At 42.8% G+C, this 26,742-nt stretch overlaps 1 protein-coding gene across 1 annotated transcript in view; it reads left to right on the top strand.

Moving 5' to 3' along the window:
* Positions 1–26,742, top strand: part of ABCA13 (ATP binding cassette subfamily A member 13) — a 351,606-nt gene that overhangs the window by 13,397 nt on the left and 311,467 nt on the right. Inside the window, exons 4-9 of the mRNA XM_014524731.2 lie at positions 11,025–11,176; positions 12,616–12,644; positions 13,819–13,878; positions 14,374–14,537; positions 22,045–22,169; positions 25,653–25,786. Coding sequence (XP_014380217.1) covers positions 11,025–11,176; positions 12,616–12,644; positions 13,819–13,878; positions 14,374–14,537; positions 22,045–22,169; positions 25,653–25,786 — 664 coding nt within the window. The remainder of the gene's footprint in view (positions 1–11,024; positions 11,177–12,615; positions 12,645–13,818; positions 13,879–14,373; positions 14,538–22,044; positions 22,170–25,652; positions 25,787–26,742) is intronic.

Here is a 26,742-nt window from a genome sequence, read left to right as displayed (position 1 = left end):
AAACCAGGGATGGATGGTGCAGGCAGACCACCCTAATCAGAAGTCCTGCTGGGGCCTGGGCACCCCCCCTCAGCTCAGCATTGTCCAAGGGAAGGGAGGGCTGGTCTAGCACCCCCTGGCTTCTAGCCTGAGCCACTGCAGGCATGTGCCTGGATTTCCTCAGTTCAGAGAGAATGCCTGTCCAGTTACAAACCTGTTCAGGCTAGAATTGGATGGAATTTCAACTGTGCTGTTAATACATCTGTTACTAAAACTTGAATGTCTATTACGCTTTAACAGGTTGTACTAGGGGCCTGGGAAATCAGTCTTGGGACAAGGTAGGCAGGAACACAAAGTCCAGGAGGAAAGCCTAAGGAGGCAATGATAGCACTATAAGGAGGCAGTGATAGCACTTGCATATATATTATTTAGAGGTAATTATTGCATGTAATGTTTATTATTTAAAATGCACAACCCAAATATTGCATAAACTGGCTGTATGTGTACTGTATGCTCAAAGCAAGCTTTGACTAAAAGAGATGCTTTACCTTTGCAGAGCCACCATCCTGGCATCAGGTTGAAAGTTAAGCTTATATAATCTTCAGAGGACCCTGCTAAGCACTTATGTTCTGAGGCATGACACATTTAAACAAAACACTAAATCACATGCCTGCTCTGTCTCAAAGACCAAAATGTCTTTGAGACAGAGCAGGCAAGTGAATGAATTGGGGATAAGTCATTCCAAAAAGGTGCTTGCCTCATTTCTGCAATAAATTGAGAATACTGTTGTTTGCATGTTCAGCACCTAATTCTGTGTATTACCCTGTGCCTTGCTCTGAAGTGGAAGCAGTAAAGTACTGTGCTGCAACAGCATGCAATGAGCTGTTGATGCCTGATGTGCATATTACTGATGATGTGAGTGGGAGGTCTCTGAGCTGTTCTGAGATCATGCCCAATACAAATCTGCACAGCTGTGGCTTCCCTTTTCTAGGGAAGAGCATCTAACAAATAATACGATGGCAGGGGTCAGGTTCAGACAAGAATTTGCTGAAAAGCTTATGAAAATCACAAATTTAAGTGACATTGCACATCATAGCACACACATCAGAGGGACTTCTTATATTCTGTGTAACTGGGTAACTTGGACAGCATTTGAATTTCAAAGTCACAGCTTCAGGCAAAGCCAATTGCTTTTGTGCACTCAAGTGCTGCAAGAGACTATTTTTGTTCTTTTCCATTTCAATGCTTTTTCAGTCAGAACTATTATGAATCTGGGTGAATTCAGAGTTCATTTTCTGGCATCATCCCTTCATTTTTGGTAATGCCAGAGCTGTTATCAAAATGGGACAGTGATGTAGATGCCTTCCATCAGTATCCTGATACTAATGGACTAGGGATAGAAATTACGTATAAGCTGGTATAAGTGATCAGAAACCAATTCAAATCTGTAACACAACAGTGGTTCAGTGCATATAAGCCACTTTCAAAATGGCCAAAACTGGTTTAAGACAAATCTGGATGGATGTAGTATCAGAGTTAACGGATTTAGGCGAAATCAGTTTAAAGAACTTCTGTCCCAGATCCCCTCCAGATTCAAGTTAACTCACAGTCCCCCAAAATCCAGGATGTTTTGCACCTTCTCCGCAAACCCCACCTCACATGTTGGACTAGCTAGCCTTTACTGAATCACATCAGGTGACACCCCCACTTTACGAGTCAGTTAAATCATTCTTTGCTGCCAAGCGTCCACCTGATATACTATAACATTTCTTCTGCAAATATTGCAGGCTTATGAAAAAGAAGTTACAGTAACAGCACTGAGACCTGGTATTTAGTCACAGAACTAACTATGGGGAAATCACATCATCTCCAAACACTAGTTATTCACACCCACAAAAATGGGCCAAGAGTCCCACACTTGAAGAATGTCATAGGCTTTTTTTAGAACTGCTATTCCTGATTTGCAGCAGTGGACGCTTCATCTAGATCACATTGAGCCACAAAACCAGCGTCAACCCTTAATACTTTCCTTCTTTTCTGTTAAAAATCTATTAATAATGACTCCTCTTTTTAGAATCCTTGCATTCATTTTGAATCCAGGTCAGAGATGTAAAAACAAAGTAAATTAAACACTAGAATCAAATACTAAACTGGAACTCAGCTGAAGATCTCCCTCCTCCTCCATTTATCCTCTAGAGTCCTCCTAGGCCCAACAGAAACATTACTACTGAGAGAATTGAGGCACCTGCCTTCATTTAAGGTGTGCCTCTAAATGGCAATCCCCAGGGAACCTGTGTAATAGCAGTAGCAGGTGTTCAGGGAGCCCATGTTGCAGTTACAGCTTGCCCCCCCCCTCATTGTGTTGTGATCAGTGATTTAACTGGGAGAGAGGGAAGTAGGAGGCTGATAGGGATAGCAGCCCCAAATGCCAATGACAACACAAAAATAGCAGCTGCTGCTAGCTAGCCAAGCTGCCTATGCTCTGTATGCCATCACTGCAACATAGCATCACTATACCACTGGTTGAAATTGCTAATATGCCTCTGGGACCAAGAGTGAGGTAGGGAAACTCCTCTCCCCAAACTCCAGGGACATTAGGATTTGGATGGTGCCTTTCTTCCCGCTTTCTGCGTGCTGACCCCAGTCTTCAGAGAAAATCTACAGGGAGAAACCAGTCAGAGAGTGAGGAGCTAAAGCAGGGACCTTTGGCATTCGGAGATCTCTCTACAGTCTTGGAAGGACTTTCTCTTCTCTTCACTGTGTAGCTGTTCACTTTGTTCACTCTTGCAGTCCCTTCATTTTCACACCCTTTGTTCTTGCCTCCTTTTCCCTTGTGTCCCTTCCCTTGACTTTTTCCAGATAGTTGATCCTTTTTAACTACACACATTTTCCTAGCCTCCCTACACTGTAGCACTAGTGTGTTGTTTGCTGTCCTTGCTGGGTTCACTCTGCTGGTGTGTTACAACCCTTCCCTGCCCTGTGCCCATCTTCTCTATCTAGCAGTCTCTCTGCAGCCAGGACTCTGTGTTTGTAGGGTGTCTGGGGTTACAGTAACAAATTGGATTTAATCAGTACCATTACTGAGGGGGTGTGGAGTGGTGACTGGAACAGCAGCCCCTGATTCTGCCTCCTGTGGGAGGATGCAAAAATAGCTGCAACTACAGCATCCTTGTGCTGCTGCAAACAGCATGGAGGCAACTGTCCCTACCCCAGGCGTCTCATGGCTGCCAAGGGTATGGACTGTCGAGCTACACCTCTGGACTGGATATTAATAGTATATATGAGGGTCTAAAATGAATACCCACATGTCACATTAAGGTCCTCTGATTTCAGTGAGCATGAGAAGGAATTTCTTTCTTTCTTTCTTTTTTTTTTTTTTAATAGTGAGTATCCAGAAGCCCATTATGTTGTGGAGGTTTGTGGTGTGTCATTAATATTCTGTTGTGTTTTATTGTACTAATATAGCATGTGTGGTCTCAGTGGAAAGCGCCTTGTTACTCATAGTTTCATCGTAGCTAGGGTCAGGAGGGACCTGAACAGATCATCTAGCCTAACCCCCTGCCACAGGCAGGAATGAATGCTGGGTTCACAAGACCCCAGACAGGTGATCATCCAACCTCCTCTTGAATTTGCCCAAGGTAGGGGCGAGGGCCACTTCCCTGGGAAGCTGGTTCCAGATTTTGGCCACCCTAACTGTAAAATATTGCCTTCTGATCTCTAACCTAAACCTATTCTCCATCAGTTTATGACCATTGTTCCTTGTCACCCCAGGTGGTGCTGGGGAGAAAAGGGCTCTACCTATTTGCTGTTGATCTCCCCTGATGCTTGTAGGCAGCCACTAGGTCTCCCCTCAGCCTTCTCTTGCTGAGGCTGAACAGGTTCAGGTTCTTCAGTCTGTCCTCATAGGGCCTGTCCTCCTGCCCTCTCACCAAGTGGGTAGCCCTCTGAACCCTCTCCAGGCTGGCCACATCCCCTTTGAAGTGCGGTGCCCAGTACTGGATGCAGTACTTCAACTGTAGCCTGACCAAAGTCGCATAGAGGGGGAGTATCACCGCTCTGGACCGGCTTGAGATGCACCTTTGGATGCATGACAAGGTATGGTTGGCCTTGCTGGCTGCATACTTTGTATCCATTCATGTTGCTTTTATCACCCTAAACATTATGTTAATGCTGGCTTTGTATATCTTCATAGTTTTGGACATGGTTCAATCAAAGGTCTGGGGCATACATACACTATTTGCTTGTTATGGGGGAAATCTATTCCACAACAGCAAGACAACTGATGAGAGTAATGTCCCTTTAGCCAGAAGGGGCTCCAGGTGTCATGGGATACAAGAACTCCCTGGAGGATTCTGGTGACTCATGAGAACGCTGGTGGGGTGGGGGTTAGAAGTGAGTTAGGAAGCTAGCTGGGTGGTTACTTTGTCTTTGGATGGTTTTTTACTGCTCAGTAAAAGCAGTGTGAAGCAGCACAGTGTGAAGACAATAGGCTTGCACAGGTGTACGCATGAGCAGAATTTGTCCTGAAAAACTGTTATTGGTAATGGTGGTTTGAGACATGGAAAAACTTGATAATGATATGGGGAGTTTAGCCTGAGTTTGTGGGGTTGCATATAACATGAGTGGTCTTACATTTCAGTCCAGCAAGTACTTCCAAATATATTTGACTCTGTTTGTTTGTTTTAACCAATGGAGCCACTCATCTCCCTGTAGGAGAACGTTTGCAGGATAATGGCCTTAGCACTGAAAATCCTGCAGAGACTGACTCCCCAATACCTCACATGGTTGCTTTTGGAATAGATCTGCATTTTGAGTGAGTTGGAACATTGCATTTCTGTAAAATATTGATCTCTTTTTTTGATCTGCAAATCACTGACTCTAGTGCTTTTCAGTATAATCAAGACATGTCCCTGTTTTTCTCCTCCAAATGTCCATGTTTATAGTTTTCAGATGTTGTTGTGTTGGTAGTGTAAGTAGTATAGTAATAATAGTATAATCTGAAAAATGCAAACATTAGTTCCTAACAAAAACTCTTTGTTAACCGAGACTTGCCTATTAGAACACTTCAGAAACAATTGCATTGTTTTGCTTGTAATCCATTTGGGTTTGAGGCAGATAAGAATGAGTTTTCTATAATTCCCAGGCTAGAATTAAAACAAGCTTTATTTAAGACAAAGAATGCCTTGGAAAAGTTAAGATTATGTCCTGTCCTACTTTACAAAAACACTCTGGAATACAACACTTTTGTGAGAAGTAGGAGTGTTCTTACCAAGATATAGTTTTGCAGATAGGGTTTTTACAGTGTTCCTTGGAAGAACAAGGCTACGTGAGATTTCTAATGGACAAAGGGCATCAGACTCACCCATAGCCCTGGGAGGGATTCAGACCTGGCAGTGGTGTTGAGACAAGGGACAGCACGGGGGTTAGTACGGTCATGGTTTTTCTACTCCCCTGGTCAATGACACACATCTCCACTGGGGTACTGCAGCTGGGAGTTCAGAAATGGTGGACCTCTAAGAGCTCCATTGACTAGGTGAAACAGCTCTGTGGGCCAGATCCCACCTGTAGTATCTTTGACATCCCTATAATAGACTGATTGAAGCAAATATATAATTTTAACAACATTATTTGACTTCATGCTACTTTTGATTTAGTTGTAGTGGAACCCAAAACCAAAGCATGGATTAAACAAGAATTATTAAAAATAGCTGCTAATTAAATAAGCCTTCCAGTATTTACTTAATTCCCTGCTCGCATTTACTCTTAATTAAAATCTGCTTCATGATTATATTACTTTCAAGATTAAAAAAGGACACAGAGGCCAGTTAACCAGGTATTATCCTGTTACCACAGTTTAGCCAAGCTAGTTTAAAATAGGCAATATCCAGTTACTTCGGTCTTAATCTGATAAACCTGTGGTTCATCAGCAATTTCCTATCTGCTGCCTTGAGAGTGACCTCCAGAGCTTTCATTTCAGTCTTGTAAAATCTTCTAGATCTGCTCCTGCAGTTAATTGTGTTGGAGGTAGTTCCCATGGCTATCTTTGTGGAAATGCAGTGTTCAAGAGATCTATAGCAGCTGTAATGAAGCTTTAGCAAATACTCCAGTCATCAGAAGACCAGTCTTGCATGAGACTGGTGCAGTTGTTATATGGGGGTGCCCGGGGCTTGCCCAGAGATCCATCTATTGTGCATCCATCTGTTGGGAAAAGCATAACTTGTGTGTGTGTGTGTGTGTCTGTGTGTGTGAGAGAAAGGGGCACTAGAGGGGGTCCCAGAATGGCATCCTTTCCTACCCTGAAGTTTGCAGGATCAGGAATAGTTTCGCTTCACTAAGAACTAGGTGTGAGAACACAGCAGCAGCAGCATAGGTCTTTCTTGTCCCCAATGGCAGATAAGACTGACCACCCACCATCTACTCTGCCTACGCTACCACCTCTCCCTTCCCATGCTTGAAAACCCCCTCCCCCCTGGGGAGATTTGCCCAAATAATCCTCTAGTGCTACAAAACCCATGTAGTAGCCATTACAACAGTCAAGTGCGAGTCAGGACAGACTTTGGGATGCCTACCTTAAGCCAGTAGCCTAGCAAACCCTATGGCTCCATGCTGGTATTAGGAAGAGCCAAGGCCTGACTCTCCAGCTGATGTCCCTTAGATCTCAAGAAGGTGATTATGTTTCCTGAATCAGTTTCACAACCATACCTAACTATTGCTGCTGTTTGTTGTGTATGTGTGCTATTTCTTTCTCAGGTTTTCAGGGGCTCTATACAAACTGGAATATGGATGACTGTAGGAATACTTCCACAAGTTGTTCAGGAAAGGGGCTAGTTTTGAGAAGGGATAGGGGACTGTTACTTTTGGAGTGTTTATGAGGAGATGTGAGTTGTCTGACTTGACTAGAGGTTTTACCCAGTGTCTGGATGTGTGCAAAGGCTTTTGCTAAATACTTCTTCCATTCAAGACCAATAGGATGACAGTGGATCTGGGGAAAAAAAATTGACAGAAACAAAAAGTTATGTATCAGTGTTGTTGACTGAAGGAGGAAATTAGAGAACAGTGACTTTGTTTACTTAGTTTTGCAGTTGAGAGGTCTTCACTTGCCCTTTGTGAACAAGTAGAAAATGTAGCCTTTAGCCACAGGTTCTATTTGACTTGATGGGAAGGAGTGGTAGTTTTTTGAATGGGGTCCTTGCTAATGTTACCTCTGTCACAGCTTGCAATATATTAGGGAGAATTTTTTTCTATTGTTTACTGTAGTTCTTCCAAAGAATATTGTGGGATAAAGAAAAAGGAAGAGAGAAATATAGTCCTTTTGCTTTGTTTCTATCTGGGAATTAATATACATTGCCTGAATTTTTAATATTAGCAGGCGGCCACTAGATATCACTATTATAGCCAGCATGTACAATTTTGTTTAGCTGAAAATGTAAGAGCTAAGAGAAATTGAGTGCCTGTAATGTGATGTTCTTCTCCTAAGTAAGCTCTTGCATATCTTCATAAAATTGTTATGAACCACATATGCAATATAGAGACACTGTTTACAGTAAAGCAGATACTTACTACATCATCTCAGACTTGCCTATATTGGACTGTCAAAAGACTGAGAGTTTAGTTGCATGAAATTTGCATATTTTGTTTGAAAGCGACATAATAACAACTTTTGTTAGCTTGGTATGTGTTGGTCCAAAGCTTCACTATATTGTTTTATTGTCAATTTTATCATGGACTTCAGTGCAAGGCAATAAATTTCCAACCCACCCTACCATCCTAACAGTTGTTTCTAGAAGGAAAACTGCACTTTGAGTATTAAGAATCTGTCTTAGAAACTGTTGCTGTTATACTAAGGATTTTGGTGGTCATTCTTACTGTTTGCTTATAAACACATCAGATGTTTGCAAGGCAGTTTGGTAGGTTAGTTAGTCAGAGAAGGTAAAACTGCTCCTTGTTCAGGGAGGCAGAATAAAGGTTTTGCTTTAGTTGCATCTCTTGAGTAGGTCATGGCTCTCACTATTGTGCAGTGACTCTGTTTGCATAGCCTGGGTAGAATAGCAGAGATGGTTAGTCAGTGATTTTTTTTTTTTTTTCATATCTTGAGTGACCCGTCAGACTTATGAAGAAATCCCCTCCTATTATCAATCATCTGCTTCAGTGCACTTTAGTTGATTAACAACTTTTTTTTTTTTTGGAAGCGCTTATCACTTGAGATGGAGTTATTGCATGCACAAATACAGACTGGGGGATGACTGGCTAGGCTGCAGTACTATGGAGAGGGATGTGGAGGGTTACAGTGAATCATATGCTGAATATGAGCCAACAGTGTGCTCTTGTGAAAAAAAATGCTAACAATATAAAATGTTGCCCTGTGGGGTTAGGCCAACTGTCAGGATCTCAATATTGTGCTGTTAGATAGGAGGGTGTGACACAATTGCACATATACAAACACACAAATCAATTAGGTGCATACGCGCGCACACACACACACACACACACACACACACACACACACACACACACTACCACCTACACATACACACAGGTGAGTTCCTAAGTTGGGTGTTGCGATGTGTATGTATGTAAGTGCTTGGTGTACTTGGGATACCTGGGGAAAGGTTAACGTAAGAAAGTAGAAGTGTAGGGAGTGAAAGTCACTGGGACTGGGATTAGAACCAGTAGACTAGAGGGGCATGGGCTGAAGAACTGAGGCTTGGGGGTAACTTTAGGTTAATTGATTTTAATTGATTAAAAGACAATGCCCAAATCCTACAGAACATGCCGCACAGAGGCTGGGACTAGAGCCAGAGCTATGGGGGAGCTGAAAAGGTAGGTGGGGTGAGGGAAAATGGGACTAAGGGAAGGTGTGGGGAGCCAGAGGATGGTTCCTGGGCAGCTAGAGAAGTTGCAGGGAGTGGCAGTAGGTGCTGGGAGCTGGAGAAAACTGCAGGACAGCCACGAGGAGCTGCTGGGGTGCGGGGGGGCAATGACACAGAAGTTGCGGGGGAAACCTGAAAACAGAGAGATGGACAGCAGGAAATCACAGGAGCAGCAGCAGGAGAGACTGAAAGGTGGCAGGGCAGCAGGAAAGCAGAGAAAGGCAGCAGAAAGTCACAGGGAAAAGGCAGTAGGAACAGGGGGAGGGCAGAAAATCACAGGAAAAGCAGCAGGAGAGACTGAAAGGTGGCAGTGAGCCAGAAGCAGGAGCGGGAGAAATGAGACAGAAGTTAGAGGGGCGAGGAGCACAGATTGGAGCAGGGCCAAGCCATGGTAAAGCAAAACCCAACTTAGGGGTCCAAATAACAGTTTTATTACACAGGCAACACACTACACAGCCCCATGAACTTATTGGTTCACACACATGCACACGCACACATGGCCACAGCCCTCTGGCAGCTGACCCAGAGGTTCAGATGCCTCTGTGTGGCTATGCAGTCCCCATCTGGGTCTGGCAGGCATGCAGCCTTGGGGCCACATACTGTTGCAGGTGGCAACAGGTCATACCCAGGCAGCAGCCCCCATTGCCAGACTGCTACAGTGGGTAGAGGGTGCAGGGAACTCTCCGTTAAGGCTGTTTCAGCAGTCCAGCTGGCACAAGGGCTAATATCCCCAGATACCAATTGGCCGGACCCCAGAAACTCCTGAGAGCAAGTAGGCCTGAGCTGCTTGCCAGAGCACATTTTTATACTGCCGGGTCCAGCACAAGTGCTGGTGCCAGACTCTAGCCCCCCCTGGCTGCAGATATGAGAGGAGCTGGACAGGGGCATTTTCCCCTAAGTGGCACAACTTGCCCCACACCAAAGTGCATGTCCAGGCATGTGTGGACGCACCCCCACAATGCAAAAGAATGGAGTGCTGTCCAAGTTAAATGACCTAATCATCATCAATGTATACAAGCCACTGTCTGCGGAGATGTCAGTCACATCCCTGCTTATTTATAGCCAGACAACCTTATATGTAGGTGACTTCCATTGTCAACATTAAGACTGGAGGTACTCTGTTAAGAGTAGCAACAGGGACAATCTTTGTCTCTGGGCAAGTCTGAATGATATAACCCTCATATATGACCCAAAGGAGCCACAGTCTGGATGCTGGAACATGTAGACAAACCAAGATCTTTCCTGGTGGAATGGTTACTCAAATAAAATACCAATAAGAAAAGTACTTGACAAGTTTCCAGCATCTCAGCACAGACCCTCACTCATCAACCTTGACAATATGATTTTTCAGCCCATACCACCCAGACCAACTCCAAGATAGAACTTTTGGAAGGCAGATTGGCAGAAATTTTGGGGCACCACACTTCAAGAGGGATGTGGAGAGATGGAAAAGAGTCTAGAAGAGAACAAAAGCTATTAGGAGCTTGGGAGACAAGACTTAGGAGGAAAGGCTAAAAGAACTAAGGTGATTTAGTCTGGAAAAGAGAAGATTGAGGGGGATTTGATAACAGTTTTGAAGGGAGATCATAGAGAGGATGGAGATGAGTTTTTTCTGTGGCCTCAGGGGACAGAAGTAGGAGCAATGGCCTCAAGCTGCAGCAGAGGAAATTTAGGTTGCAGATTAGAAGGAACTTTCTGATCATGAGGGGGGTCAAACATTGGAACAGGATTCTTAGAGAAATTGTGGAATCTCATCTTTGGAAGTTTTCAAGAGCAGGTTGGGCAGACGTGTCTGGGATAGTTCTGGTTAGGGATGATCCTGCCTTGAGCAGGGGGCTGGACTAGATGACCTCCTGAGGTCCCTTCCAGCCCCACTTTCTTATGATCCTATGATCACTGGTCATTGTCTCAGTCATGACATCAAACTAGAGGAGGTGTCTATGCCAGAGTTCATTTGTCTCCCTTTCCCCCCCCCCCCCCCCCCCTGCTTGTGGGAGTTTTATTGCAACAGAAACTGTAAGGAACTTGGGGAAAAGATAAAATAAAATCAGGTAAATATAGACCATTGAAATTCTCACCTACACCCTACATGCCTGAGCTCACAGGTGACAGAGACATATTTTCTTTCCAAACACTATTTTAAAATGATGTGGTCTTTGCTCCTCCTACAAAAAGAGCCTCCAATTTCCAAGATGGTCCAGAGAGTCTTTTGGGAAATGACATGGCCTTCCTGAAAGAAATACAAGACCTTGCAGAGGAAATCTTAGAGACTACTGAGAAAGCCATTGTTTTACAAAAAGTATGGGGAAAAGAATCAAAGATTCCAGGTAAGCCACCATTTTATAGATACTGACTGTCTTGTGTATAAGATAGCAAGTGACAACCATTTAAAATGGATAGCAGCTCTTTTTGCCATGAAAAGATCATGTTCTAGTTCAGAAATTGATCAGGAAGTAGCATCATTTCAATAATTACTATTGGTTTTTCTGTCTCGGGGAACCCAAAGGTGAGACACAGTAGGATAGATGCCTGATCCCCATAAACTTTTAATCTAAATATGAAACCTGACAAAATATTTGTGGATGCCAAATAAGAGAAGGGATTAGGGAGAGTAATATGATGAGTGGAGCTTGAGAAAAGAGGGTCAGGCTGTAAGAAGGGTTCTCTATTGAGGCTGGGGTAGACCACATGTTTATATTGGTATAAGAGAAGTGGACAATATAAGCTCCTTCACCACTGTAGCCTACTTGAATCTGATGTAGAATTACTCCAGGAAAAATCGGGGGTAAAACACCGGTGTAAGTTACACTGGTGTAAATGTTATCTGTTTGCCTCCATCCCAGGATAGAAAGTTCTCAGTGCAAATCTCAAAATTGGTAAAATTTTGGGCATGTTACAATTAATTGCATGATAACTGCATATAACATGCTACAAGCGTAACATCTGTCTAAAACACTAACCACCACTTGCATCACTTATTGCTAACAAAATAGACTTTGGAGGTGGGAGGAATTATAGGGACAAGGTTCAGTAATGTGATCATATGGGCACATTGATATTCAAGAGTATCCCTAGCTCCCAGGGCTGAGCAGGCACAGTATATAAGCTAGTGCAGTGATCTAACTTCTTGTTTTTCCTAGTACTTATGATGCAGTATATACATGTGCTACACTTTTTTTTGAGGAGAGTGTTGAGTCATTTAGTCACTTCCCTGAGTGGAGGAGGCAGTAAAATCCTACCAATTTATGGTGGCTCTTTAGGAAGAGGCTACATTGTGGAAAGCTAGAGCTGGTCAAATCTTGCATTGGATATGCACTTGCCCCAAACACGTTAATCTGTGTTAGCAAATTCATCTTGATCTGTGTTGATAGGTATACAGCCAGCACCCTTCTCTAGCCTATCCTCAAGCACCATCTACCATCTCCATCATCTTGGACGGCCCTTAGTATCTAAGCAGAATAGTTAGAGATACCACAGTCATCACCAATAAATAATGTTGTTAAATAATATACTTGCAAATACTGGGAAACAGTAAGTTTACATACTGGTGTACTCTGAGTCTCAAGCCTCTTTTCCTTAATAAACAGTGTGTGTGTGTGTGTGTGTGTGTGTGTATATATGTGTGTATATATATACACACAAATATACAATACATATGTGTATGTATATAATTTATAATATGATATATGAATGTCTACAAGTTGTATGGTAGCAAAGGTTCTGCTGTTACTAATTATATATCTCTGGAATATTCTTGTTTTTACAGGGCTGAACGACAGCTCTGTTTTGTTAGCTGTAAGTATCTTCACTTTTCATTCTGAAATTATCATGTCAGCTTTAGAGTTTGTATCATTATAGTATTGAAGAGTAGACATTATAGTATTAAAGAGTAGAAAATGTGATACTTTTCATGTTTTGGTCAGAGTGTATTTGTAAAGGCTGGGATATTGCTGAGAAAACAGTGTAGTCTCTTGGACTTAATAAAGAGCCATTAATTGCTAGATCACTAATTTGCATCTGGCTTAGGTTGTTACTGGCTTAAAGCCATTGCTGTATGTCTGTTATGAGATTTATAAAAGGTGTACCTATCAGGCCATTCTATGTATTTGTACAAAATGGGTAAAAGTGTAATACAAAACACTCTTAACAAAAAGGCTTTTTCATCCTCGTGTTTTGAGTGTTTGTGGTTTCCAACAGCATGTAAAAAATGCTCATTACAGTAAAAGCAGAAAGATGTGGGTGCTGTCTAGAAGAGATTGTGTCTAATTTAGATTTGATGCAGTGATCCTGGCTGATGAATAGCAGAATAGAGATGGAGTGAAAAAAGACAGGGTGACCTGAGTTTAGGAGAAATGTCCCTCTCAAGTCCTTTGGGTAGTCCCTTTTGATATGCGTTTGCCATCCGTCCCATCCCTAGTGTAGATAAATCATCTGTTATCGCAGCTTGTTTGCAATTCTGGTGGAAAGACAAAAACTGAATGGGCACAGAATTCAATTTCCAAGGCTGTCAATTCTATAGTTTTTCACAAATCACTAACTTTCAATAGCCAAAGTAAATTTGCTCCATAGTTTCAGTGATGTCTGCCTCTTTGTAAAATGAAGTTTTAGGCCATACAATCTGAGATGGATTAGATGGCATTTTACAGGCAATATCTGTAAATTGCTCTTTTACATATTTAACTGGAAGGAGCTGCATAATGGCAAGGTTTTCTTTCTGGAACTGAATATAAAATAAAAAGAGAATCACATTCATCAATGTGTTAAATCTCAGTTATTATTGAACTTGGCCTTGAACCTTTTTTCCCCCTTTTTCTTCCCAGTAATGAGAGAAAATGTACAAAGGTCTTGGTTTCCACCATTAGCCTTGGTCATCTTGGTAAACACTTATGTTAGAGTCCCACTGAAGGGCTTCCCCCTGTGAATGGCATCATAATAAGCACTGGCACATTTTTCTGTTTATGTTTTGCAGAATCATATGAAGGTATTACCCAGCGTAATAGATGTCATCTTTATCAAATCACTAATCAGAGTAGGGTCAACTGGACTGAATGAAAATCCCTTTTCATTCTTCCTGGCCTGTTTCATGGAAGCTTTTAACAAAGAGCTGGAAAAGCAAGGATGGAATGGAGGCTTCACCTCTCTCATCATTCCTTGACCATACCTAGTTGTTATTCCCCCAGAGACATTGTATTTCTGTTGCAGGGCTACAGAACACTTTGCTTTTTGGATTTCAGAGTTAATCCTTCTCTTTTCTCTGAGCAGAAGCTGAGGAAGGGGATGCCTTGGGCTTTTCATAATTCGGTTTTCCCACCAGGGATGCATGTATAGTTAAGTTATGACTGCTAGGCATTCAAAAAGCAGTGAATGTGTCACAGGGTGAATGTACAAAGCCAGTTAATTCCTTTCTTAAAAGGTTTCTAATGGTTAATAATTCTTGGGAAGCGATAGGGGGAGTTAGGAAAAGGCAGGTCACTGGTCCTCCCTCTCTCCTGAATATTTAACACACACCCCTTTTTTAATAAAGGTGGATTTGAATAAAGCAGAAGAGATCATTTCTACAGTTGAAAGCCTTTACAAACAACCCTACTTTTGGGACCTTCTTCACTTGCTCCCTGGACTACAGGCAAGCAGCCTTTACAAAGAGGATTTGATACATGCTCTAGCACAGTTTCTGGAGACCTTTAAAAAGTAAGTACTAAAATCTGGAAAACGTATGGGTTGATTCTTGTTTTCTCTTGTTTGCCAGGATTAATATATCTGTCTAATTTATTGTGCTGCCCACATGCACTTTTAATGGGAGAGAATCCCTATATAGACATGCATGCACATAGAGGGAGAGAGAGAAAAATGGAGTTCCCCACTTGGGCTTATCCACGGGAGATATGGATTGGGAAAAATATCCATGGGGAAAAATGGAATTCCCCACTTGCCATCCATGGGAGACTGATGCTAGATCAGGGCTGGGCAAAATATTGCCCATGGGCTGGATTTGGTCTGCCAGGCAATCAGTCTTGCTCATGGGGCCTCTCCATAAGCCCTGACCCTGGGCTGCCCCTCTGCAAACTGGGGCCTCCATGCAGGAGGTGTGGCTCTGGCTGCTAGCAACCAATCCCCACCCAGTTTGGCCTGACCCACCCTAGCCCCAAGCCAGGGGGTGCTAAAGACAAGAAGCCTCTGCCTGGCACCATGCTGCTACTGTGCGTGGCTGGGAACTTGGGTAGTAGCGCAGGAGCTGCATGCTATGGGGCAAGCCCTACTTACTGCCACCATATGCAGTTCTAGAGACTCGCACACTCCAGGGACTCCAAGGATCCCTCTCTACACACCCACACTTTCCCACCACACGCACCCACTCTGCAACCACACACCCTCCACATGCACCCCCTTACTCCCCACAGACAATATACAAGACTAAGACTGTATTTTGAGCTATTATGCAATCACCTCTAGATGTACTATTCAAATGCACACAAATCGGGACAAAATATTTTTAAAAATAAAATTAAAGTAAGTTATAGTAGATGTTTAATTTTTTTTTTTAAGTACTGTATATGATTTGTTCCCCCCCACCAAGGAATATTTCCAGGGCAATGGGAGGGACTCCCAGTGGCCAAGGTCAGGGGATTAGAGGATGGGACTTCTGGTCTTAAGATGGTGATCAGTGGGCAGGGCACCTGTTAAGGGGCAGGGCTACCCTTGTGCCCCTCAACAGCTCATCAAAACTTGTTAAGCTGCTCTCCAGCTGAAATAATTGCCTACTCCTGCCATAAACTGTAATGGTGGCACAGTTAAGCCAACATGTGACCAGAAACAAGCCCCTTTGCTTCAGTGGGAAAGTTTTACGATCCTTGTCATCTCTTGTAGACTCCTTTCTCCACAACCCCGGCTCTCTTCATCTTGCCAGAAGGATTGTGGGAAGCTGTCATTGGTAGCAGAGCCTGAAATAAGCCTTTTGTGCCCAGTGGCTCTAGTTTTAGCTTGTCTTTTTGGATTCTTTGTGTTCTCAGTTAATGTAAGATTATTATCTGAGGGGCATTGGAAATATTGCGAATTTGGAGTCCATGTGATGTTAACACACTCAGGAGTGTCTCAGTATAAATTTGCATATTTTTTCTTAGTTGTATTTAATACAATTTTTAAAATATAGTTTAATGAAATTCTTATTTGGCAGTCGATAGCAATCAGTATTAGAGACCTGATTTTGTTTCATTGTGTAGTTCTCTCCCTGTCAATGCAGGTCACTGTCAATTTCACAAGGAAAGAAACAACCTATTTCAGTAGCATAGGCAGCCCATCCAGAAACTCCCCTCTTATATTCTCTGGCTAGCCAAACTCACTAGAAGTCACATACAGTAGCTGTGAGTTCACCTCACTCCCTCCAGTACGTTCCATTCACCATCACTACTGAATTTGGTTCTCCTCACTGCTATTGACAGGCAGCCTAGGTGCTACAGAGGGAAATTGCTGTAGACTACTTGCCTTTATTCAGAAAGTGAAGAAGGGAGCCAAAATGGCTTAAGGGCAAAGAAGGAGCTTGGAGGAATATTTATTAGAAAACATTTCTATTATGATTCTTCCTAAATCAGTCACTTTGGTTCAGGCTTGCAGTATAAGAAGGTGTTTACATCTTTAGACTTATTCCTAAAATCTGTGGAGCCTGCTGATGATCAAACCCCCATACATAACCATTGGGAAAGCTTTGTGGTACTCGTGGTCACATGACCAACCTTATTCAGATTCTGAGGGTAGAATAAAAATGAAGGAAAGATTTTAACTTTGTTTTCTCACTTCCTTATCAATAACTCTGGGCACAACTACACCATAAAGGGACTGTGCTGGAAAGTGCAGCTGTTAAGTAACACATGCCCTTTGATATGCATGACATTCTTAAAGGCTATAAAAGAAGCATCTTTGGTGCAGCACCTGGTGCATGCCAGTGAACAAGTGTGCGCCAGACCTTGTGGTGCATACCCAGTGTCTTATTACAGGGGGCTATGTCATATCCTTTTGGGATGGAGCAGACATGCTGTACCACGATGGTGCTCTCTGCCATGATCTTATGACCATGGTTTAGACAAGCTTCAGGGGGTGCTTTGTGCTTCAGAGAAGGTGAGGATAAGTAGCTATTTGGAGCTGTAGACTAAATTGAAGAAATGTCCAGTATTTTTTCTGAAATATTTCATTTACAAAATTTTATCATGCAGAGAACACCATGCAATTTTTCCTTTATATAAAAACATTTAAATTAAAATGTATATATTAGCTTATTATATGTACATTTTAAACTAAAAGTTGGGGAAAAGCCAACAGGTATGGAACAGTGCACAGTTCACATTGACACACACTATGGGGGTGAAACCATAAGAAACTGGGGGAGGGGAGTACTCAGGTGAAACATGGAGGATACAAGCATGAACAAATAGAAATACTTATTAAAAGGTCTTTTACAAGTAGCCAACCAGGCAACAATCAAAAACATAAGTGCTTTTATACTAATGCCAGAAGTCTAAGATCCAAGATGGAGGAACTTGAATGTTTAGCAGTAAATAACAATATTGATATAATAGGTATCTCAGAATTGTGGTGGAATGAGGAATACCAATGGGATGCTTTAATACCAGGACACAAACTATAAAGTGTCTCGGCCGGCCAGAGCCGACTCGAGGTGATTAAGAAATTGCTCGTTCATTTGGGCGGGCTGGTGAATGGAGAGGCAGACAAGGTTTAATGGTTGCAAAAATGTTTACTTACACCGCCTGTAGTTGCGACGCAGATGGTCCGGTCGTCTGAACAACTATGTGAGTTGTTCCAGCTGGCGAGGCCCAAGCCAGTTAATCCGTCTGCAAATCAAACTGGCGGGAAAAGGGTACATCTGGGATTGCGCTCGGCGACGGGAAGAAGGATCGATAGGTGATCAGTCTATTGATCAGCTAGTCGCAAGTCAGATCTCTTTAGAGGCACTCTGCAGCGTGCTCAAAGTTCTTCGACTTGGGCGGAAGTCGCTCGGAATTTTAAACGGCTAGCAAGCCAATTACTAGCCGCCACGTGTGAATAATTTAGCACTGGCCAATAGCGGGACACAAATTTGCATTCGAATAGCGGAACTCTTTGCGCCGTGCATTTCTGTGCTGCAAAGAAGAAATGCACCCTGCAAATTGGCGGGAACTCTCTTGCACCGAGGTTCTTCTGCTGCAACAGAAACCCTCGCTGTGCAAGAGGCTCTCATGTGGCAAGAAAATTCCATCGTGCCGAGGCACCAAAATCACTGGGTTGTGACATAAAGGAATGATTGAATAGGTTGTACTGGTGGGGGACTGACACTCTACATCAGACTGCATCAAATTAAATAGGGTAGATTTTTTCAGCGGATAAGAGATACTGTAGAATCTCTGTGGATATAAATTCTGCATTTTTAATAAAAATAATTAAATCTCAGTATATACTATTGACCCCAAGACCAGGATGGTAACAGTAAGCTAGAAATGCTAAGGGAGTTGAGGGTGGCTGTAAGAGCATAAAGCACAGTAATAATATGTGAATTATCCACAAACAGACTTGGCCAATCTAACCTCAGGAAGGGATACAGAAACAAATGTCTTGATATTATAAAAGATTCTTTTTTGGAGCAATTAGTCCTGGAACCTACAAGAGGAAAGGCCATTCTTAATCTACCTGTAAGTAGTGCTCAGGATTTGCTGCAAAATGTAAGTGTTGCTGAGCCTTTGTGCAGTTGTGACCTCAAAGCAGTTGGTTTAACAACCAAGTAGGTGGGGAAGTGAAAAGAAAATCTACCACAGTAACCTTTAACTTTAAAAGGGGAGACTATACCAAAATGAGGACGCTAGTGAGACAAAAGCTAAAAGGGGCCCACCTCTATGGAAGTGAAAAACTTGGAAACTTCATGGAAACCTCTTAGGAACATGATATTGGAAGCACAGAGCAAATGTATACAGAAAATCAAAAAGTGGAAAGTGGACCAAAAGAAAACCAGCATGATTTAATGGTAGAGTTGGAGATGCAATAAACAACAACAACAAAAAAGGCTTAGTTCAAAAGATGGAAGACAAATCCTAATGTGGAAAATAAGAAAGAGCACAAACAGTAGAAAATCAAATCTAGAAATGTGATAAGACAAGCTAAGAGATTTTGAGAGAGAACTTGCTAGAGACCTAAAAGGAAACTAACATTTTCTTAAGTACATTTGAAGCTGAAGACCTGCCAGGGGGTCACTGGGGCTTTTGGATGATCAGGGTGTAAAAGGGGTGCTAAAGGATGACAGGGGCATTGCTGAGAAATAAATGCATTCTTTGCATCTGTTTTCATTGTGGAAAATGTTGGGGAGATTCCCTTAGTCAATCCACTCCTCTCTAGGGACAAGTCAATGGATCTGACTGAAATTGAGGTTTCAACTGATTAGGTGATAGAGGAAATTGATAAAATACACAGTAGTGAATCGCCAGGACCTGATGGCATTCACCTTAGGGTCCTGAAGGAGTTTATATCAGAAATTGCTGAAGGGTAGCCACTGACTGGAGGGTTGCCACTGTGACTTCCGTATTTAAGAAAGGCTCTAAAGAGGAGAAGACACAGGGAACTACAGCTGGTGAGTCTAACTTGTTCCTGGAAAACTGGTAAAAACAGTAATAAAAAAAAGAATTGTTCAATCCATGGATGACCATAACTGGGGAAGAATAAACCTGGTTTTATCAATGGGAAATCATGCCTCACCAACCTAATAGAGTGCTTTGAGAGTATGAGTAAGTAGGTGGATGAGGGGGATGCAGTTGACACAGTATATCTAGGCTTCCAAAAAAGTCTTTGACAAGGTCCCCCATCAGAGGCTCTTAACAAAGTTAAGTAGTCACGAGATGACAGAGAAGGTACATTTTTGGATTAGAAATTGGCTTAAAGATAAAAAACAAAGAATATAAGTGGTCAGTTTTTGGGATGGAAAGAAGTAAATAGTAGGGTCCCTCAGGGCTTGTGCGTTGGGATCATTGCTGTTTAACATATTCATAAATGATCTGGAAAAGGGGGTAAATAGCAAGGTGGCCATGTTTGTGGATAACACAACATTATTCAGAGTGCTAAAGCCCAAGGTGGACTGTGAAGAACTACAAGAGGATCTGGGACTATTGAGTGAATGAGCAACTAAATGGCAGATAAAATTCAATGTAGTTTTGTATAAAGTGATGCACATGAGCAAAATAACCCAAACTATACCTGCATTATGATGGGCTTTATATTAGCTGTTCCTCTATATTAGGAAAAAGATCTGGAAGTTGTGGACAGTTCACTAAAAACATCAGGTCAGTGCTTAGCAGCTGTCAAGAAGGCAAACAAAAGGTTAGGAATCATTAAGAAGCGAATTTGTAAACTAAATATAAAGTATCATTGTGCTCCTTCATAAATCCATGGTGCATATACACCTTGAATAGTGTCTGGTTTTCATCCTCACACCTCAAAAAGAATATAGAAGAACTAGGGAAGGTACAGAGAAGAACAAAAAGGAGGATTAGCGAAATGGAGGGGCTTCCATATAAGGAGAGACTAAAGAGTCTAGGCAAGGGGTGGGCAATTATTTCAGCCTGCGGACCACATAGGCAGTTCTGGGGAGCTGTTGTGGGCCACTCAGCACCCTTCCCCCCACTTGTGAACAGCCCAGAGCCCATGCACCTTGTGGCTTCTCCAGTGGTGGGGGGAGGGAGTGTGGCTGGAGCCGGGGCTGTACAGCTGGGGCAGAGTACAGGAATGAGCCTCATGGGGGGTGGCTCCCACAGCTACACACACCCCAGGAGGGCACAGGGGGAAGAGTGCCCCCAGATCTGTGCACGGGACAGGGCAGGCTGCTGCTGTGGGCTGGGACTGGTGCTGGGCTTTTTCCAGCGGGGGCTGGGCCAGCCTGTGCTTGGTGCACACAGTGGCGGTGCTAGGAGGGAGGGTTGCAAGGGCTATGGCAAATTCTGGGGCGGTTGCAACCCCCTCTCTATAGCCCCCTCCCAGTGGTGCCTGCCCTGAGTGCAGCCCAGCCTAGCCATTGCCAGAAAGAGCCTGGTGCAACCCCAGACTCAGCCCACAGCTTCAGCCTGCCCTGCCCTGGGCGAAGATCTGGGGGACATGCCCCTTGTGCCCTCCTGGGGTGTGCACAGCTGGGGGAACCACCCTCCCCCAAGATCCCTGGATGAGCTACTCATACCACAGCTGGGCAGCGCCTGCCCCAGCCCCAGCTTTACTCCATCCCTCACCACAGAGGCCTTGATCAAGGCTGCAAGCGGCGCATCTGGTGGGCATGGGGAGTGGGGAGGGAGGCTCCCCCTGCAGCTATGTGCACCCTGGGAGGGCATGGGGGGTGGGGGCATGTGCCCCTGCAACTGCACATGGGGTAGGGAAGCCTGCCACTGCAGTCCGGGGCTGGCGCTGAGCTGTTCCTGGTGGGTGGCTCACCTGGGGCTGTGCTGGGGGTGGGCTGCAGCTCCTCCCATAGCCTTACTCCCCGGGCCACCACTGCCTGACCTGAGCATAGCCTGGCCCAGCCCCCCACTGAGAAGAGCCCTGTGCATCCCTGGTCCCAGCACAGCCAGCAGCAGCAGCCCTCTGTGCCCCACATGCAAATCAGTCCTCTATGCAGCTCAGTCTGGCGCCCTGCCCTGGCTTGGCAGCCCCAGCCCCACTCCCTCCCCCACTGCTGGGGCCTCAGTCTGCACCCCCTCCATACCCCCCACCTTCCTTCACTAACACATTTACCAGTCAGACCTGGACTCTCCTGGCTAACTGCGTGTTGTGATGCAGCTGCGCACGCACACACAACATTTATCAGCCACATTAGGTTGGTGGACCCCCTAGGACCTTTTTAAGTACCCTTAGGAGTATACATCCTCCTGGTTGACAACCACTGTCCTAGACCTTAAATGCTGGATTCTGAAAATGGGAGAGTAACAGTGGAAAAGGCCTGGTTCTACCCTTTTCTCCTGCATTTTCTACATCCACTCTCAGTCACTGTGTGATTCAGGATACTGGGCAAGATGAACCTACAGTCTGAATCAGTAACTGGCAGTTCTTATGACATCCACCATCCCAAAAAATTGTCATGAAAAGTCAGCTGGCTCTGCATCATATTTCTCCTGCTCTTTAAAGAGCATACTGCACTGCTGTAGTTTGAAAAGTATTTCCTTTTTTTTTCCATTTTTCCTTTCAGTTCCATAACATCTTTGGAAGAGTTGGATGTAATGCCATCAAACCAAAGTTTCTACAGAGCAGTGAAATTAGGACTGAATACCTCTATTACAGCACTACATTTCTTAGAAGACTGGAGCCTGGAAGGTAAATGGTATCTTTTTTTTTCTTTTAAAGATGGTCCAAGAATTTTAGGAATTTGGGATGAAGACAACTAGATGAGCTCTTGAAGAATTAATTATTGAATGCTGCTGCAATTTAAAATGGTATTGATAATGTCTGTTTAGGATACCCAGAGCCTTTTGCAGGCATCTCCTTTAGTAGAAATCAGTAGATAGCACTGGTTATGGCAATCCTTTCATGGTGCCAGTTTTACAGTCCAAACTTACCATGTTTTGAATACTGTTTACGATGAATTTTTGGGGGAGGATGCTTTGTAATTGGTATGTCTAGTGTTCAAGAATTGTGAAAGAAGCTGAATTCAGTTTGAGCTTAGATCCAAATGAAAATGAATGCTATAGGTCAGGGCAAGATAGTCAAGGGAACTAGTCTTTGTTCAAGGGCTAAAGACCACTATCTACTACACACATCTGGGCAGAGAGTTTAAATAGGAAAGATGAGCTTTGGGAGCAGCTTCTTTCTGTGCATCTAGTAGGATGTGATTTCTTTTTTTTTTTTGGCCTGCAACATAAACACACTGTGGCTTATCTCTCACTACTATGATGCCCTTGAAAGCACTGTTGAGAAGCACCGCCCCACCCTCCCACTCCTGTTCTACATGTGCCAAACCCGGGAAGGTGGTGGTGAAGCTTAACTGGGGTGCTTCCTTCAGTTCTCTCGAGTTATTTGTCTCTGTCTCCCCTTTTCCTCTGCTGATTCTTCAAGGTAAGATCAGGATCTGCTCAAGCTGGGTCACATTCTTTTCTCTGGAGAATGTCATGCCAAGTCCTTTACATTTCTTACCCTTTCAAAACAAGGGAACCAGAGATCTGGTGCTCGGTCCTTGCACAGGGCCTATTAAATGTAATTTTGCCTATTAAAACATGCTGCTGCTGTCATTCCTGTTGTTCCTTTACTTTTTTGTGCTCTAAATTCCATTGTTATCCAAGCATGTGCAACAGAAAATTGGTTTTGTGTGGCTTTGGATGGATGGAGGGCCTTTCTAGACAGTGGTTTGGATGGCACCTCACCTGTCAATTGCAGCATAAATTGCTTTCTGACAGTTAAAATAATTATAGTTTGCAGTATAGTTACAGTGCCAACCAGACGTGCAGCTATCTTACAGAGGGGAGAGAACTGAAACCTGTGATGGTAGTCCACGCAGGCTGTTGTGACTCAGGCTTTATCTAGTGGGTGTGGGTAACAACATCAGTGAAGAGAGTAGTATGAACATCTGTGCAGACTGGGCAGTCTTGATGGAAACTCTGGCTAACGCATTTAGGCTCCAAGTCCATCATACATCATCTACTATAGTTTCCTGAGCTAGCTAGATTAAAGGCATATCTGTGTATGCTGCAGTGATGTGTCTGGTTGCAGTGTAGATTTGCCCAGCTTAAACTTTGAATAGTTTGTGAACACTCTAAGAAATGCAAGAGCAAAGAAGTTACATCTTCATTCATAAAATTCAAACCTGTCTACCCAATGTGGTTTGTTTCCCCTGCTCAGTGATTGTTCACTCCAGCACAGATGCCTGCTGTTTCAATACTGCATACTGAATTATACATGCTAATCCAGATGAATGGCACACTGCAGGGACTGTTGGCACCCACTGCATGGGAGAGCATGTCACCACCATCTGCTCTGCTGTTTACATCTGTGTTTTCCATGTTCTGTCACATTCTGAGCTGTAGCTTCTCTGTGAGAAGCCTGTTTTCATATGAGTGGCTGTGTCCGCTTCTGGCACTGAATGCCAAGTAAAGGTTAAATTGATATGGTCATATGAGAAATGTGACGGTGTGCTTGCCAAACTGAACAAAAAAGGATGGGGGCAGGGATTGCACTGGATTCATAGGTGCCAGAGAAGTTTATCTACAGTACCAGTAGTACCTTCTGGGTAGATTGGTTCTGACCTGGATAGCTGGGTTCGTAGAGAAAATGATTAGGTTCTCATAATTGCATCAAAAAGTTTCACAGTAAGCAAGGTCCTATCCTATCCTGTTGTCCCTGTGAGACTGCCAAGGGCTGGATGTGGGAGGCAGGGCCTGAATGAATTCAAACAGGACATTCAAAATGCTGCGCAATTCTCATGGCTTCTGTGGCCTCTCCTTTGTGTTTCATTAGTTCCAATGCAAATAATTTTTAAAAAGAAAAGTGAAGAAATGCTGAAGTTGGGTAACTTTGGAACTGAAATAAATGAAGTCTCTGAAATCAAGGAAGTTAGATGTGTTTGATGATATCTTTACTGGACTGACTACGTTGTTTTGGAAAAAGTTAGACAAGTTTTCAGCAAAAAAAAATCCTTCCTATTTTGTGAGCAAAAACTTTTCTAGCATTTCTCCCAATTGCATAGTTGTCCAAAGAGATAATACCAATGAAATCTGGCTTCTTGCATTTTCTCTGCCCCATCATGACTACAACCTTCCTACATGGAATGAGGAATTTTGTAGAGTTGCCCCACAGTTTAGGTCTTGAACATGTAGATTTTACAAAACCTAATTTGTATATAGTAATTTTCCTGTGAAGTCAAGGATTGTCTTTTACATACAAGATTTGTGGACTCTGATCCATAGTGTGGTGGAATATTTCCAGCCTTCATGTATACTGTATGAGAGAATACTGCTTAATGAACTTGCAGTATTTTGTCTTTGCTTATTAACTCACCGATTAAAAAACTCCTGGAAAATCAAGGGTTTTTTTATGGCACAAGATTCCTTTTGGAAAAAAAACAATTCATGCAGGATCTAGGCTGAGCTCCTGTTTCTTTGTTATTTCAGCTGAAACCTGCTAGAAAAGCTTAAATGTGAAAATGTAAAAAGCTTTAATTTATTCTTTAAGCTTGAAGAATAAATGTGAATGCTGAGATTTTCAAATGCACTCAGTATTGGCTGAATTCTACTCCTATTGCAGTCGCCAGGACTTCAGCAGAAGTTGAATTTAAGGAAAATCTCTAGCAGTTTTGAAAATCCAAACTTTAAGTCTCTGATTCTGCAGTTTTCCTGTTCAAGAAATGGTTTGTGTTAGGGGCAGGGTGGCCATTATAGTGGACACTCCAGTTTTCTGCTACTCTGTCCTCTGTCCTCTATTGATACGAAACCTGACACTTTTATGTCCTCTATACCAATATATATGTTCTCCATTGTTGTGTTCTCAGCGGTAAAAACTATTTTCAAAGATTGATTCAGTATGGGTAAAGTTAGTATTTGAGATTGGACAAATGGACAAATAATTCAGCAAATGCATAGTTGGCAGAATACCTTTTTAGATTGGCTCCATTCCCTGTGTTAGTAAGGAAATCATATTCAGTATTTCTGTCTCTAACTGTACCCAATGCACGTGAACATGCTCAAATTCTCTGTTGTAAAAAAGCTTACCAGGTTGCATATAGGTCCTGTCAGATATGGATTAGTAAGATATGGGATGGAACATGAGCAAAATGTGAGAAATATGAAACCAGATATTTTTTTCTTACAGGTTCTCAGTATAACCTTTCTCTTTGGGATGTGATGTGGGATCCATATGCAGTCAAAATGGAACTTGAATCCAGATTTGGTTTCAGTGAACTTCATGCTAAGAAACTTCTGAATTATATGGCAGTGTTAAATAAGGTGGGAAACATAAAAATGTCAGTGTTCTGATATTTTTTTACATTTTGCTGCTTTTATATTTTTATGCAGCCACAAGTAAGCGGCAGGGGGGTGGTGAGCACATATTTGGGGTGCTGGGGAAGGCGGGAGCAGTGGGCCTGATCCAGGCCAGCAGGGCAGGGGGCAAGTGGGGTGTTTACACTAAAGTGTAGCATAAAATGGTTAATGTAAGACAAGTTGGATAACATAGATTGGAGATGATACTGCTCTGGAGTGGTGTAACTTTGAGCTGTGTAACAAGTACATAATATTGGTTTCACATGTTAATGTGTGGACAATCCAGGTGTTAAGAGCTCCAGGAGTCATCCAAAATTATTGTGTAACAAGGCTCTGAGAGCATCTTATCCATATGTATAACTATTGCAAATGCAGTGCCATTTAATTAATTCAGTCATTGGTAAATTCGATCGTCAGATTACTTGATCCATGAGGTAGTCACCTACTTAAATGGAATTAAAATTACAACTCCCTCCCCTTCCTTTACTGCTATAAACTATGATTGCTTTAGACTGGAATTGTTTAGCAGTTTTATCTAGAAGGTTTCCATTAATAAGAAAAGTTAAGATCCTAAATGAAAGAAGAGAAAAATGAGTCAAAGAAGGACATGCAATAATAAGGGATGCTTGACTACAATTAAGGTGAATGTCATTGTCACCTTTTATAAGGTATATATAATTATACTGAGCTGCAATCTAATGGATTTATATGGCATTTCTGGATTTAAATAGCAATGGATTTATATGGCATTTATCCGGCATCTCCTTTTACTAGAATAGAAAAGCTAGTTTGGAGTAAGATTAAAATGTCCCAAATTGAGAAAGAAGCATCAGTGTGTGCCTAACTTTGTCTCATTGAAGTCAATTTATAATTTTTTAGAAATATAGATGTAGGTAGAATCAACAGTGCTACTTCAAAGC

The sequence above is a fragment of the Alligator sinensis genome, unplaced genomic scaffold (assembly GCF_000455745.1).
Source record: "Alligator sinensis unplaced genomic scaffold, ASM45574v1 scaffold82_1, whole genome shotgun sequence".
Lineage (NCBI taxonomy): Eukaryota > Metazoa > Chordata > Crocodylia > Alligatoridae > Alligator > Alligator sinensis.
Note: the sequence above shows the minus strand (reverse complement) of the source record. Positions and strands in the feature narration are given on the sequence as shown.